We start from the raw sequence: 13,038 nt of genomic DNA on the forward strand, positions 1-13,038 counted from the left end.
TCGATGCCTTCTTTCTTCAATAAATGCGTCTGGTGCGATGATATTAACACACCACTGGCTGTTTCTGTATGAAGTTCTGTGCCTCAATTTCCCTTTGCGTGATATTCAAAAGGAAATGGAAGCCCTTCCATACGGTTCATGTCATAAAGTATCAAATTTAAGCCGTCGGTCGGGAAATATAATAGTCCATTGCATCTCTACAATTGCCGTATTGCCTTATTTCCTTTCAAGAATTAATTTTAATCATGACAAATTAACGCAATATAACCAAGTGCTAAATAAAGAAAAGTCAAAGATAAAAGTATAAAAAAATCGTTCTGATGAAATTTATTTAATTTGGGTGACTTAAATAAATTGATATCAAATTTTACAATGGACAAAATGATTGCTTAGATTTCATCTTAACTTATAAATTGAGAACGATCAGCCACCACTCAAGCATAGATGTCACTAGGATAAAACTATGCATGGAAAATCCCTGCCATCACAGTAATGACAGCGTCATAAAGTATTTTTAATTATAGGACACGTTTCGGGAATCAGATTTAACAGCCAGCCAATACACCAACCCGATTTCCTTTCTCTCAAATTAAGCCTCGATCCCGACCTCTTTCCCACTCCCATGGCACCAAGGGCAATGGCAATATCGATTGCCCCATCCTTCCACCTGCACTCTTTATTACCCAAGGACCCTTCTTCTGAACCTCGCTCTTTCTTCTCTAGTCCGGCGTCAACTCGATGACAATCCGCTTCTTCCAATGCATTCGAAACCTGTTATACCCTTGTTCGGTGAATGCTGAATCCTTCTTTATCTTTGAGGAGTAAAGAGGAAAGTGGTCGTGAGTTCTTAGCTTAGAATTGAGTACAACCCTATTGATTTATGGTAGCCTCCCGGAAACGTTATGAAAATCCTGCTTCAGAGGCGGACCGAGTGGCAGAATGATATCGTATAGGTATCTCGCTACAGCTCCGTTTCTCGTATGCTTTGGGTTAAAATCAAATGTTAACCTTTTTAGTTTTGCACTCGTATTCGAGGTAATGCCAACTGTGGCCACATTGGAATGTAGAAAACTCAATACGTCTAGCAAAATGTGAGAACAAACTTTGACAAAAATAAGTCGTTTTCATGCCTTATTACTATACGACATATATTTATATTCATCCAAAATTCATAGAGACTGATACTAACACTAGAGACTCGATAACAGTTCGTTTGCTAAACGGGTCTCTTAGATTTGGTGTAAGTCCGATTAAATGCTGACCAACTAGAGCTCCCTCCCGTCTCCCTTTCGTCACAGTCTCCCTTGCCGGTACCACGAACATATATCCCTGCCATCTACTCCTTTGCCACCCATTGCACGCCCAAAATCCTCCTACACTCTCCCAACTCCTTTCATCGGAGCGCGCCCATCCACCGCAGGCATTCTCCCGCCCACACGTGGTCCTAGACGTCCGGAAGAGCCCGCTCCGCCACGGGAAAGAAAGGAGGGGGGGCAGAAATAGAGAAAGAGCGCTGATTTCGCGGAAGAGAAGTGCTTCTTACCCCCCGCCGCCGGCGGCCCCCCGCTATCGGCTCCCCGCTGCTGCCTCGCCCTCCTTCCTCCTCTTGCCGCGACTGCTGTTGCTGACAGCGCCGAAAGAAACGGCAGTGACCAGGGTGAGGACAGCGCCTTCCCCGCCCCTGTTTCTCCCCGCCCAGTCGCCTCACGACCCTCGCCTATACCTCGCCTTCCACACGCCTCCCTCTACCCTCCTCACAAAGAGCGTCCCGTCTCGACCAAGAGCACACACAAGCCAAACTCTGCCCGAGTGCTTACGGCGTTCATGCCCGCCCCCATCCGCAGCCCAAATCTCCGTGGGTCTCCCCCCTTTCCCGCTAGGCGACAGCTTTAAGGCCCGTTAAATCTTCCTGCAGTGAGGGCCGCACAGCCAATGGATTAATACTCATCACTAGTCTCCGCCTACTGTTTTTGGACCGGACGCCCTATGGAACACGGTGAACTGGAGATGCCAAAATATATTCGGTAAATCAACGGCTGTCACGAGGTGAAATCCTATCTGAGAGAAGTGAAATGGTGATTCTCTCCCTTTCTCTCCCGTTGAATCATGTGGCGGGCTACTATTTTTGTTCGAAATGTATTTCATGAACGAAAACTTATAATATTTCTTTGACATAACATGAATTTCTACTACCAGTTGCGATCTACATATTATTATATCATTGTAATGAGGTACGTACTTAGGTTTCCTGAATTGCAATTGAGGACTACTTGATATTGTGTCGAAAACATTTCTGCCATGTAGATACGTTTAGTTAATATTCGCATTTTTTATTCTCTCGCCCATTCCTCATTGAATGTGGATCGCCATTACTTAAACGATAGCGGTTGAATGAATCTGGCAAGCTTGCGTAAGGTTTTTAAGGATGAGGTTCTTTACGAAATTACCACCCCATCTCGAAGTTAGAGATAATGAGAAATTATTTTCTGATTGTTCTTCTGAAACTGACACAATGACAATGTCGGTTACTCAAGTATATGACGGAGTGATAAAATAATTTCCTGGAAAAGGTAAATTTCAACGACAACCCTATCCCATATAGATTTGCTCATCGGCGATATGCGGCATTCTTAAAAATCAAATTCATGCGTACTGAAATAATTTTTACCGATAAAATGGCCTATATTAACACTTTATAAAAGTATTGCTCCAAAACAAGCATACCGTTTACACACTTACTTGAATCATAATATTACATTATGTCCACGCTACAATAGTTTATATTCAATTTCATGCTCTTTGGCAATTTTAATACAAATATTGTTTATGGTTTGCTTAAAATGTTATCTGCCTATAAAGTCATATCTCCGAACCCACCTTTGCCGGGATTTTTCACGATTACGTGTTCACAACTCCTCTCTCGATAATGTATTTAGAATATATCCTGCTAGTACTGCAACTTGCATTTCTTGTCTGTTGAGATATTGCAAACATCCACGGCGCTGCGTGAGTATGAATTATTAAAAACGCTACAAATTACTGTAAACGTGGTCTGTGCATTAACTGCGCAAACTGGTGCAATCTGGCGGCTATGACGCGGACTATAGCCCCGCCCACTAGCGGCGCTAGTTGCCTGAGATCCATTGAGCCGTCTGTGCTTGGCGGATCGTCAGGCTGTGCGTATGATGGCGGTTATGTTAGTTTCTGTTGTCCTCCATAGAAATATTGACAACTATTTACGGTGATAATGCTCTAAATAATACATCCGTTTTCAAGTGGATTAAGCGTTTAAAAGACGGCCAAAAACATTCCACGGATGATGCAAGGCCGGGCAGACCTTCAACTACCTGTGTTGACGACAACATTGATCGTGTGCGGTCTCTTCTCCTTAACGATCGTCGAAAAGCTGTCCGAATGATAGCTGATGAACTGTATTTAGGAAAATCAACAGTGTGCACTATTTTAACTGAACGTGATGGATGGATCATTCATCATTAAAATGCACCTGCATAATCAGCATTGATTGTTCGCCAGTTTCTGGCAAAAAATTCAATCACCATCCTTGATTATCCTACTTATTCGCCAGATCTCTCTCCCTGCGACTTTTTCCTATTCCTAAAATGCACAAATGAGATCAGGGGACATCACTGGGAAGATGTTGACACAATAAATCAAGGAACAACGAGAAAACTAAAAAGCTTAACTACCGAGGACTTCCAAGGGTACTTTAAAGAGTGGAAGAGAAGATGGAATAATTGCATAGTAACGAATGGAGAGCACTTTGAAGGGGAAAAAATCGATGTAGACTAAATTTTGCAAAATTAAGTTTTTATGGCCTCAGTTCGCGTATTTATTGGACAGAGTGGTATATATGTGTTCAAGCCCACGGACCCCATAAATCAGGTCTGCATATAAATGTCATGTGAAAAATTAAACTGTGGAATTCTGTTATGGATAGATCAAATACAAATCCCTTATAGAGTCTAGCTACAAATTTAATGACAAAATTAAGGTAAGATTCCATAACATTGGAAATCACGTGATGTCTGTAATTAATCTACGTATTTTGGAAATGTATTCCGAATTAGAAAACTGAAAGAAATATCGTCGAAACATTACTATTAAATTGGCATTACGATTGAAAAATTGAAATAATTTACTCTTTTAAATTCAGGAATGTGCTACACAGGGACTGAAGGACGACTTAAAAAAACATTGAACATTAAAAAGATATAATTTCTGTATTACTATACTTGCAAGAAAGAACAAACTCATTAATGGACCACTTTGAAAGACATATGCATCTCTCTGAATTCGCTGAGATTCAATACACGCACACACAACCCATTGCTTTTCAAAGTTAATGTGTGGTCATGGACAACCAATAATTTTCCACCAGTGTTGATACATGAATAATAGTCGTGGAAAACAACAATTTGATGCATGAAAGTCTCCAGTCTTGGACTCGATCCAATTTTAGCACAAAACTTCTTATCTTTTTCGTTATATGAAAAAGGAATTCATCTTGGTATTTCCCTTACTTTCGTTTCTCTCTATTTATAGGATTCGGACGAGTGAGCAGCTGACGTGGGGGGAAAAGGCACAAGGCGACTCCGGAAGGAGGAAGAAGGGCGGAACGTACGCTCGGGCGGAGACGGCGCAGGGGTACTGAGCGCGTGTCCCACTCCGGGGATTCCCGAGGGAGCAAGCGGTCAGCATGAGGACGGAAGGAAAGCGCCGGAGTCCCTTCCTCAGCTTTCTCTCCAAGGTAAGGGAACGCCGGGGTGGTGAAGGAGCGGGGGCAATTAATTAGCTAACGGCTGGACCCCATCTCAACGAGGAATCCGCGAGGCTACAAAGCACGCGGACGAACCATTTAAGCGCAAAATTAAAAATTAATGACAGAACCATTTAATTCATAGCCGGGTCCTGTAAAAATTTCCAGCGTGTCTTTCGGAAGGTAAAATTATGAAATTTTTAAGGCCAATTCGAATGATTAGGTGTGCTTATTAGTTTCCAGGTCCAGGATATAGGACAGTGCCCGTCGTTTAAATTTATTTTCTACTTGACTGTAAGCCTACCTTTACAGATACAAAATCAAGAGGGTGACAATAAACAAAAAAATGCCTAAAAATAATGATGTACAATTAAAGTAAATTATTCAACAGTGTGAAATTAAAAGCAAGCAGTTCACACGTCGGATCGGTTGATATTTCAAGAGTTGGGTAGTGCACTGTCGGAAAAAATTATTTCAGAAAGATGACATTTTAACTTCGAGCCCCCAAAAAATTTGAACTTTGAGGCTTGTATTTTTTCAAAAGTATGCTCCAGTGATCCCAATATTCATCAGCTTCATAATTTAGACTATGTGCTTTGATCACGGGATATCATTTATGTCACATCATCAAAGCTCTTTCGTGAAGTTTCATTTAAAATAGATTCAAGGAAGGTACGGAAACCAGACTCCTATTCTGCCTGAAAAAATAGAATTTGACACATGACGTACGTCAGTGTGTTCCTAAGAATGTTAAAAAAATAATTCAACCTAGAGTTGACGGGAAAGTAACGGGAACACCGTTCCTGAATGGCAGAAGTGCGTCGCCCAATTGCTGGCCAATTTTCGCGACCGAATGCTAGCGGCTGCTACTTCCCCAGCAGTTTTTAGAGGGAGATCGAGAGACGCTAAATTAAGGGAGCCCAGTGACGTCAATCCCAATGATTAAACGGAACGAATAACTCCCTATTCCGAGAGTGACTCATTCGGAGCTTAGCGCACGAGGAAGGGGGTGGCAGGGAGAGGGAGGACACGGCCTGTCTCTCCGTTCGATCTTCTTGGCACCGATATGCCCTTAGATAAAGGAAGCGACAATGGCCGGAGAGACGACGGAACATCTGAGATTATAAAGTTACGCCGAGCTAAATGTGTTTCCATTTCTTCTGAATCTTTGTCAAAGGAAGCCAAGAGTTGTGATTTTCTTCCGAGCTGGTTAGGTATAAAATGCCATGATATATTTTGGTGAAAACAGAATTTCGTTTCAAAAAGAATTTTTTAACGGAGATACCATAGCAAACGTATGCTTTACGGCTTAACAAAAATGCTCCGATTCCGAATAAATTGTATTTGTTCAATATCGTGAATGCATATAAAATTTATTTATAATAATAGCCCGATTATATTTTAAATCCCTAATTCATCACATTAACAACCCATATTCGTGTAAAATATTAGATAACGAGCAGGAATGAAATTTTCTTGCGCCATAAATATATATTCGGCTATATTATTTAACTCAATCAATAAATTAATCAAATATCGCCAAATTATTGCTGATTGTTTGATGATAAAATATTCATTACTAACTTTTTAATGAAGCAAAAATTTATCTTGTTAATCAATGTTTATGCCAAGGAAACTATCAGAGTCAATAGAGATGTACTACAATGGAAGAAAGATGAAATTAAATGAATAAACAGAGTAAAGAAATAAGAAGTGTTTCCAAGAGTGGGTGAGAGAGAAGGCATAAACAGGAAAAGGATATTATTTGTTCATCTGTAGTAAGATAGCTGACTCAAGGATAGCAAGCGAGAATTATGGAGGAAGGCCAAGGATAAATTATGAGAAGTAAGAGACGAAAGACGTCAGCAATGAAAAATTGAAAGGATTGGTAAACAACAGCATAGATAGAAGAGCTACTACAAATCTATTCTCTTATTGAAAATCCATGATTATGATTCATTTTTATTAATAAATATTAATCCTGGTCAGCTAATGGTTACTCATTAAATTATGATAGTGACTGTACTTAATTAAAACGGTAGTTATCTTTAAGGCCAAATAACTTCATGGTATTGCTTTCACATTTATTAAAACTGTTCCTCGTAAATATGATATTCTTCAAAAACATTTCGAGACATTTGTCTGCATAAAATGGCCAAAATGATATTTGAATAAAATAAAACAAATTTGAGCCTATTTAATTATCTATTTAGATTGCTATATCAATTATCTTGTTTTTTATTTATTATGCGGTATGTGTATTTTACTTAGCGGCAAACATCAATTATTAAAACCTGTAAGATCCTAAGGATGGTTAAGCTAACTTAATGATTAAACTTTAAGTTATCTACAATAGACCTTTTACATGACAAATATTTCGCTACCCTGTAGATTAAACGGATAAATAACATCGCGGACGCAGATCTTTATTTACCGACAAGTCAAGACATTCTGGGAATGTAAAGGTAGGAGGTTTAATGTTGGAGCATGTGTTAGTCATAGGCCGTATTTTCGGGCGCCATTGACCTTGATAGAAGGAATTGCTGGGTAGTGGGAGTGGAATCAGCTGAAGGCGGTGGGGAGTGGGTGCATGGATTAGGTTTATGCGGAGAGAGTGTGGAAATCCCTCTGGTAAGTAAAGGAGAAGTGAATCATCAAAGATTATTTTTGACAAGAATATATAATTGCCCATAAGAAATATGCTGCGGTAAATTCGGTTGATGAGCAGGGAATTGGGTCCTTAGGTTTTGATAATTTCGTACATCAATTCCTACACCTCCTAATTTACCCAGAAATTCCGACTTACCTCGTTCCCTTTGGGTTTTACCTGTCTAAAATAACCTTCAGTGATTCTTTTATCCTCTACTAACCAAAATTAACTCTCACACTTGTTCCCCATAATCTTTACCGGTCACTCCCTCTCATTCGTGTTTGATTCACCCTTCTTGCTCCGACCTGCAGTCCCTTACCTCATGCGCAGAGATTCTTTGCAATACTATAAACCGCTGATTATCATGTGCTGCACCACACTTCCCTTTCCTTCGCAATACCAAAAACCCTTTCTCCCCCTGCTTGCACCTGCTATTCAGGGATACGAAAATCTGCTCCCGCGATATTATTTATTTGCTGATCCCACAGTGCACCGACAAATTCAATGAAAACCTGACAATGCGAAGCAAATTTAAAATCAATTATCTAAGAATTAAAGTTCACTGGCATCGTGCATTCACCTACCGAGCACGATATTCTAACAATACTGTGAAAGAGGAAACACGTACAAAAAACCTCTTCCGGTTAAAATTTTACTTATGGTTTATTCCATATAATTCTATCTCACTTTACTTCGTATTACTTTTATTTCCAGTGGAATATGTTAACAGCTAGATAGCAATACTATCATGCTTTTCTTACTCATTAAATTTTTAAGTATCTCCTCTCACTCTTATTTAGAGCAATTTAAATTTATATCCACCGTTTTCACCACATATTGGTATTTCTGAGCGAGTATGAGTTCAGAGTCTTCATATGTTTAAGCGTAAACAAAATAGTTTTATGCCGGAGTCAATGTTATCTTTATCTCTATATCTAAAAAAAATTAAAGACACGACAGATAAGAATAAGTTGCAAAAATTCTCTTCGTGAAATGTCCTTTTTGAAAAATACAACGTAGGTCCAATTGTGCGATAAATTGATCTTTTGCCCTACACTTTTAGTTGTAGCTTGCTCCATTTACCGCTGTGTAGCATCGGATATTGGATTGGAGCAGGTATTAAGCAAGTTCTCTGTATCCAAGATCAGTGTGACAGAAAGAGACGTCTTTTAGCCGTATTCGGTCTCAGAATGCGTAAGAGGCTGATATGAAGCGGCGTCGAAAATATGTCATTGCTCCAAGTATTCCTTGCCTTGCAATACACTCATCATACGTTGGTGCTTGAATGCACCCTATCCGAAATAATGTTCGTGGCATTAATATTTCCCCGGTGATGACCCAGTACTTTCTTATTTTTCCTCAATTGATTTTCAATGGCTGACGGCGGTTTCACCCCGATTCGGTACGGATTTCCACTCGTAAACTAGATCTCATCTCTGTATCCCTCCACAGTTGGCGAGGCCCCTGGGCCGGAAGAGGGCCAAGGGAAGCTCGGGAGCCGCGGGAGATGGGAGCACCAACTGCGACTCGTCGACCGTGGTCATTCTGGCCCCGGAGGACGACTCGGGGACGCTACGAGAGCAGCCGAGGAGAAGGGAGTCAAAGGTTCACCGGCTGTCCACCTCGGAGAGGTCGGCCCTGCACCGGATCCCGGAGCCAGTGCTCCCGGAGGTGGACCTCGACCTGTCCCCGTGCCCGCCACCGCCGCACTCGGCCCTCGGCGGCGGTGCGCCTTACCAGGGCCACTCGTCCAACAGCGGCTGCGACTACGATGTGATACGGACCCTGGCCGAGGGGTGCTTTGCTAGGGTGCTCCTTGCGAGGCGGAGGAACGGCGCCCCGCTCGCGCTCAAGGTAATACCCAGTCACTCTCTCTCTTTGACAGTCTCTAGGACATATGACACTACCTGCACCATTACTCAGTGGAATTTTTCCATTATACGGATAATATGAAACAAAGTAATTTCAAAATTGATATTCATTTACGACCATGATTTCGCCACACTGACGATGCCAAATAATGGTGAAACCATGGTCGTAAATAAATATTAATTTTGGAATCGCTGTGTTTGATGACGTTGGCTCATCAGTTTTTAAAGATCTGGTCTAACGGATTTCAAATATCAGTGAAGAGGAAAAACAATATGTTTAATAAAGGACTTTCTTTGCGTTCTGCATAACACGAGTGTTGATCGAGGATTTCATGGTGGACATGTAGTCATGTTAAAAATACGGAAACATCCATATTCAAAAAAAGCGATTGTCAAATAATTATCTAAATTTTATATATAAAGGTGCTCAACAAAAATTAAAAAAGAAATAATCATTCAGTCATGTAACGAATTGCCTAATACGTTGTCACTACGTACGCAGTGGCTTGATAAACTATCATTTGGAAGGTTTTTGTTACATTTCGACTAGCAAATTAAGCGCAGTGCAATAATAAATTAAGGTAGAAAAATTCAAACTATATTTCAGAACCTTTATTCTTTTTGTGCAAATCTTATTTTTTAAAGATTGGAAAGGCACTTTATCATTGAAGAATTTATTTACCAAAAAAAGTCAATCAATACAAGTACAGTCGCGAAATACTGCAAATATATTTGACGTACGTACGCCGTCAGCTTCATATTTTTTCACCCTATACATTGTTGCAATACATGCAACTACTAACTCAAATATTATTTTCGAACTCTCGAAAGTCTATATCAAATTATTTACGTTATTTTTCTGCGAAAGAGGGATTTAGGTTTCATATTTGGAAAACAGAATTATAATAGAATTGAAAGAACCTCTTTTTGGAAAATGAAGTATTCAATTGAGAGTGATTTCTTAAGCACAAAAAATAAATGCATCATCATCCACTAAACTACTATTATTCATTGTATGCCTATAGAATTCTGTAACTTTTAACGGAAACATTTGGGGATTTAGTTCACACATGATAACGTGATATGATCAATAGCGGGAATAGTGGCAACGATAAGAATTTCAATCCAGTCTTCGTTCGTTAACTCTATCCCAGCTTCCATTCCTGAGCACATATTCAATTCACGCAACCATATTGCACCATTAGACGGCACATAGTTGATGTGGTAACACAAGTATTGAAAAGAATAGAGTACAATTCTAAAGAAAAACAATTGTCTCCAATGCCTTTTAGCCCTTTTATTACACAGGCAGAGATAACAGTAATGCTAAATTGCCAACTAACTCCAGCACACTTTTGACTAAATCTTTCACTTTTGCCAAAAATAGTGCTAGAATAGGTAATGCGAGCAGAGTTTACCGTTAAACATAAAAACTGGAAATCTGTCTCTAATGGGTCTTATTCAAGTGCCATGGGCAATGTCAACACTCCATGTCTATGCTAGACACTCATTGGGGCAGAGAAAAACTCCAAATCTAACGTACCATAATGATACCATAATGCTATTGCCTCCAATTCTGCAACAGGAAAACGTAACAAGGGGTGAAGTGATCTTCTTTCATGATTCCCTCTTGTCAACATGCACAATGATTCTCGTTTCGCACTGATTGGTTATGGAAATTAAACGTAAATATCGAGGAGATAGCCGTGGGGGGAAAATAAGACTTAAAAATACTTCCCCGATAATATATAGATTCAAAACAAAGTGGCTGAACTTTTGCGTGAAAAGCGACCTCATCCAATCGAGGGCCATGGCTAAGGTGCCACCCCTGACATGGAGTGAATCTCGCAGTGACAGGAAAATGGTTCCTTCGCAGGCGGTCCACGCGGAGCTCACCAAGCCTCGGGATTTCTACCGCGAGCTGCACTACAGCATCAAGCTGGGCACGCACCAAGGCATCGTCACCACGTACGAGAACGCGGCGTTCGTGGTGCGGGGGTCGGCGGTAGTGAGCGGTGGGGGCGCGGCGGATGCCCGTACCCCCGGCGCCGCCACCATCTCCAGGCACCCGTCCGCCAACTCCGGCACCACCTCCGGGTATGCTTCATGCAGGTAAGGGGGGATAACGTAAACATACCATGTGCTTGCACTTAAGTGGACCAGGCAGTATATGAAATCTAATGTCGAGTTTTGAATTTTTATCCGGAGACATATTTAAATTCAATATATTGGTTTCTTTGCAATAGCTTTTATCACGTCTAATGTCTTAGACCGTCACATTTTCCCTCATGATAGCTTCATTATGTCTTTCTTTGAAATTAAAAAGAATACGGAAGCATGCTCTGAGGTTTTGTATTAACAATTTTCTTATTTCTAATTTTCGCTCCAAGTTTTTCCGGTGAAATCGTCGTGTAAACTTCACTTTACATACCGATGTATTCATTTTGGCATTTTACCACTCTTGCTCCATTCAGACAATTGGCGATGAAATTCAACACTTGAATTAATCACAGAGGAAATTGTCATAACTCTAGTGTTTTATTTTTTAAATATTATTTTCCTGACATCGAATAATTCAGCTGTCTCTAGCAATGCATAAAATAAATTAGTTCAAATCCAACAGAAAAATTAAACGATCTCATAATTCCACCAGAAACAGTTCATAACCCGAATGTTCGACTTGAATCCACCGTTGCTGCTAACATAGCAGTGCGCTGATGTTAGGATGTGTGGGATATTAACTTTTATCAAACATGATATTTTAACAATCATTCATACTATCTGTTGAATGTTACCAAAACGCACTTGATGCATGTGTTCAACATTCTTCATTAATTTGATTGAGGTTTAATTGGATCCGAAACTCAATACAGAACGGAAGGCAAACAGTAGCTTGGCGAAACATTCAAAAAGTTTCCAGCTGAAGCCACTTCGGTTGATAATGCGTAATAGTATCCACGTGGGGGGTGATCCGCTAGCGAGACGCGGCGTGTCGCTCGGTTCACTCCCACAGACACCCACCCACCTCCGCAGTCCTTTGTGTTTCCCAGACAAAGAGAAGAAAGATCACGTTACGATTTCAGGTTGGCCAGCCTTGAGCGTCCGACGCCCACCAAGGGGAACGGAGTGAGTCAACTGAGTCCCCAGGGGGGGCACTCGCCCTCGACGCCCGGCGCGACATCCGTGGGGCCTCCGCTGTTCCCACAAACGCAGCCCCTGCCTGCCTTCTACGTCATGGCGCAGGAGGTGGCGCCGCTCGGGGACCTCTCCGCCCACGTGGCCCTCTGGTGAGTGCGGCCCACCCGCCTCCCTTCGGACCACTCCCTCCCTTGACAGCACTCTTGACAGAATCACTCTAGCCCTAGAGGGCAGCAGCAGGGAGTGAGTGAGAGGCGGCTTTAAATAATGATTATTCACGTGAATTATGAGGAATAGTAAGGGAATAATTAATTATGAGGCTGCATACAAGTTCATTCATATCCTGCGGTTTATGAAAACATTAGTTCCTGGAGACAATCAGTTTTTGACCTGATAGTAAATTATGTAGGATGAGAATTAAAACAATACTGATCTAAGTTAAAATGCATAACTGAAAAGTTTGAAGTTCAACACTTTCATTGTTAAATAAAGCATATCTTTCTTCAAGTCGATTTCATGAGGATTTTTATCCGGAAAAGACGATTCCATTTTTAATTAGGCTAATCAACGTAAACAATCGGCAACTAATGAAAACAATCAAT

The 13,038-nt window shown here is 40.9% G+C and overlaps 1 protein-coding gene across 1 annotated transcript in view; it reads left to right on the plus strand.

Moving 5' to 3' along the window:
- Window positions 1-13,038, plus strand: part of LOC139693229 (uncharacterized) — a 126,311-nt gene that overhangs the window by 101,120 nt on the left and 12,153 nt on the right. Inside the window, exons 2-5 of the mRNA XM_071591370.1 lie at window positions 4,564-4,768; window positions 8,880-9,281; window positions 11,175-11,410; window positions 12,382-12,585. Of these exons, the coding sequence (XP_071447471.1) occupies window positions 4,718-4,768; window positions 8,880-9,281; window positions 11,175-11,410; window positions 12,382-12,585 (893 nt within the window). The 5' untranslated portion in view covers window positions 4,564-4,717. The remainder of the gene's footprint in view (window positions 1-4,563; window positions 4,769-8,879; window positions 9,282-11,174; window positions 11,411-12,381; window positions 12,586-13,038) is intronic.

This window comes from Hetaerina americana, unplaced genomic scaffold (genome assembly GCF_022747635.1).
Source record: "Hetaerina americana unplaced genomic scaffold, ioHetAmer1.1.p SCAF_1, whole genome shotgun sequence".
NCBI lineage: Eukaryota > Metazoa > Arthropoda > Insecta > Odonata > Calopterygidae > Hetaerina > Hetaerina americana.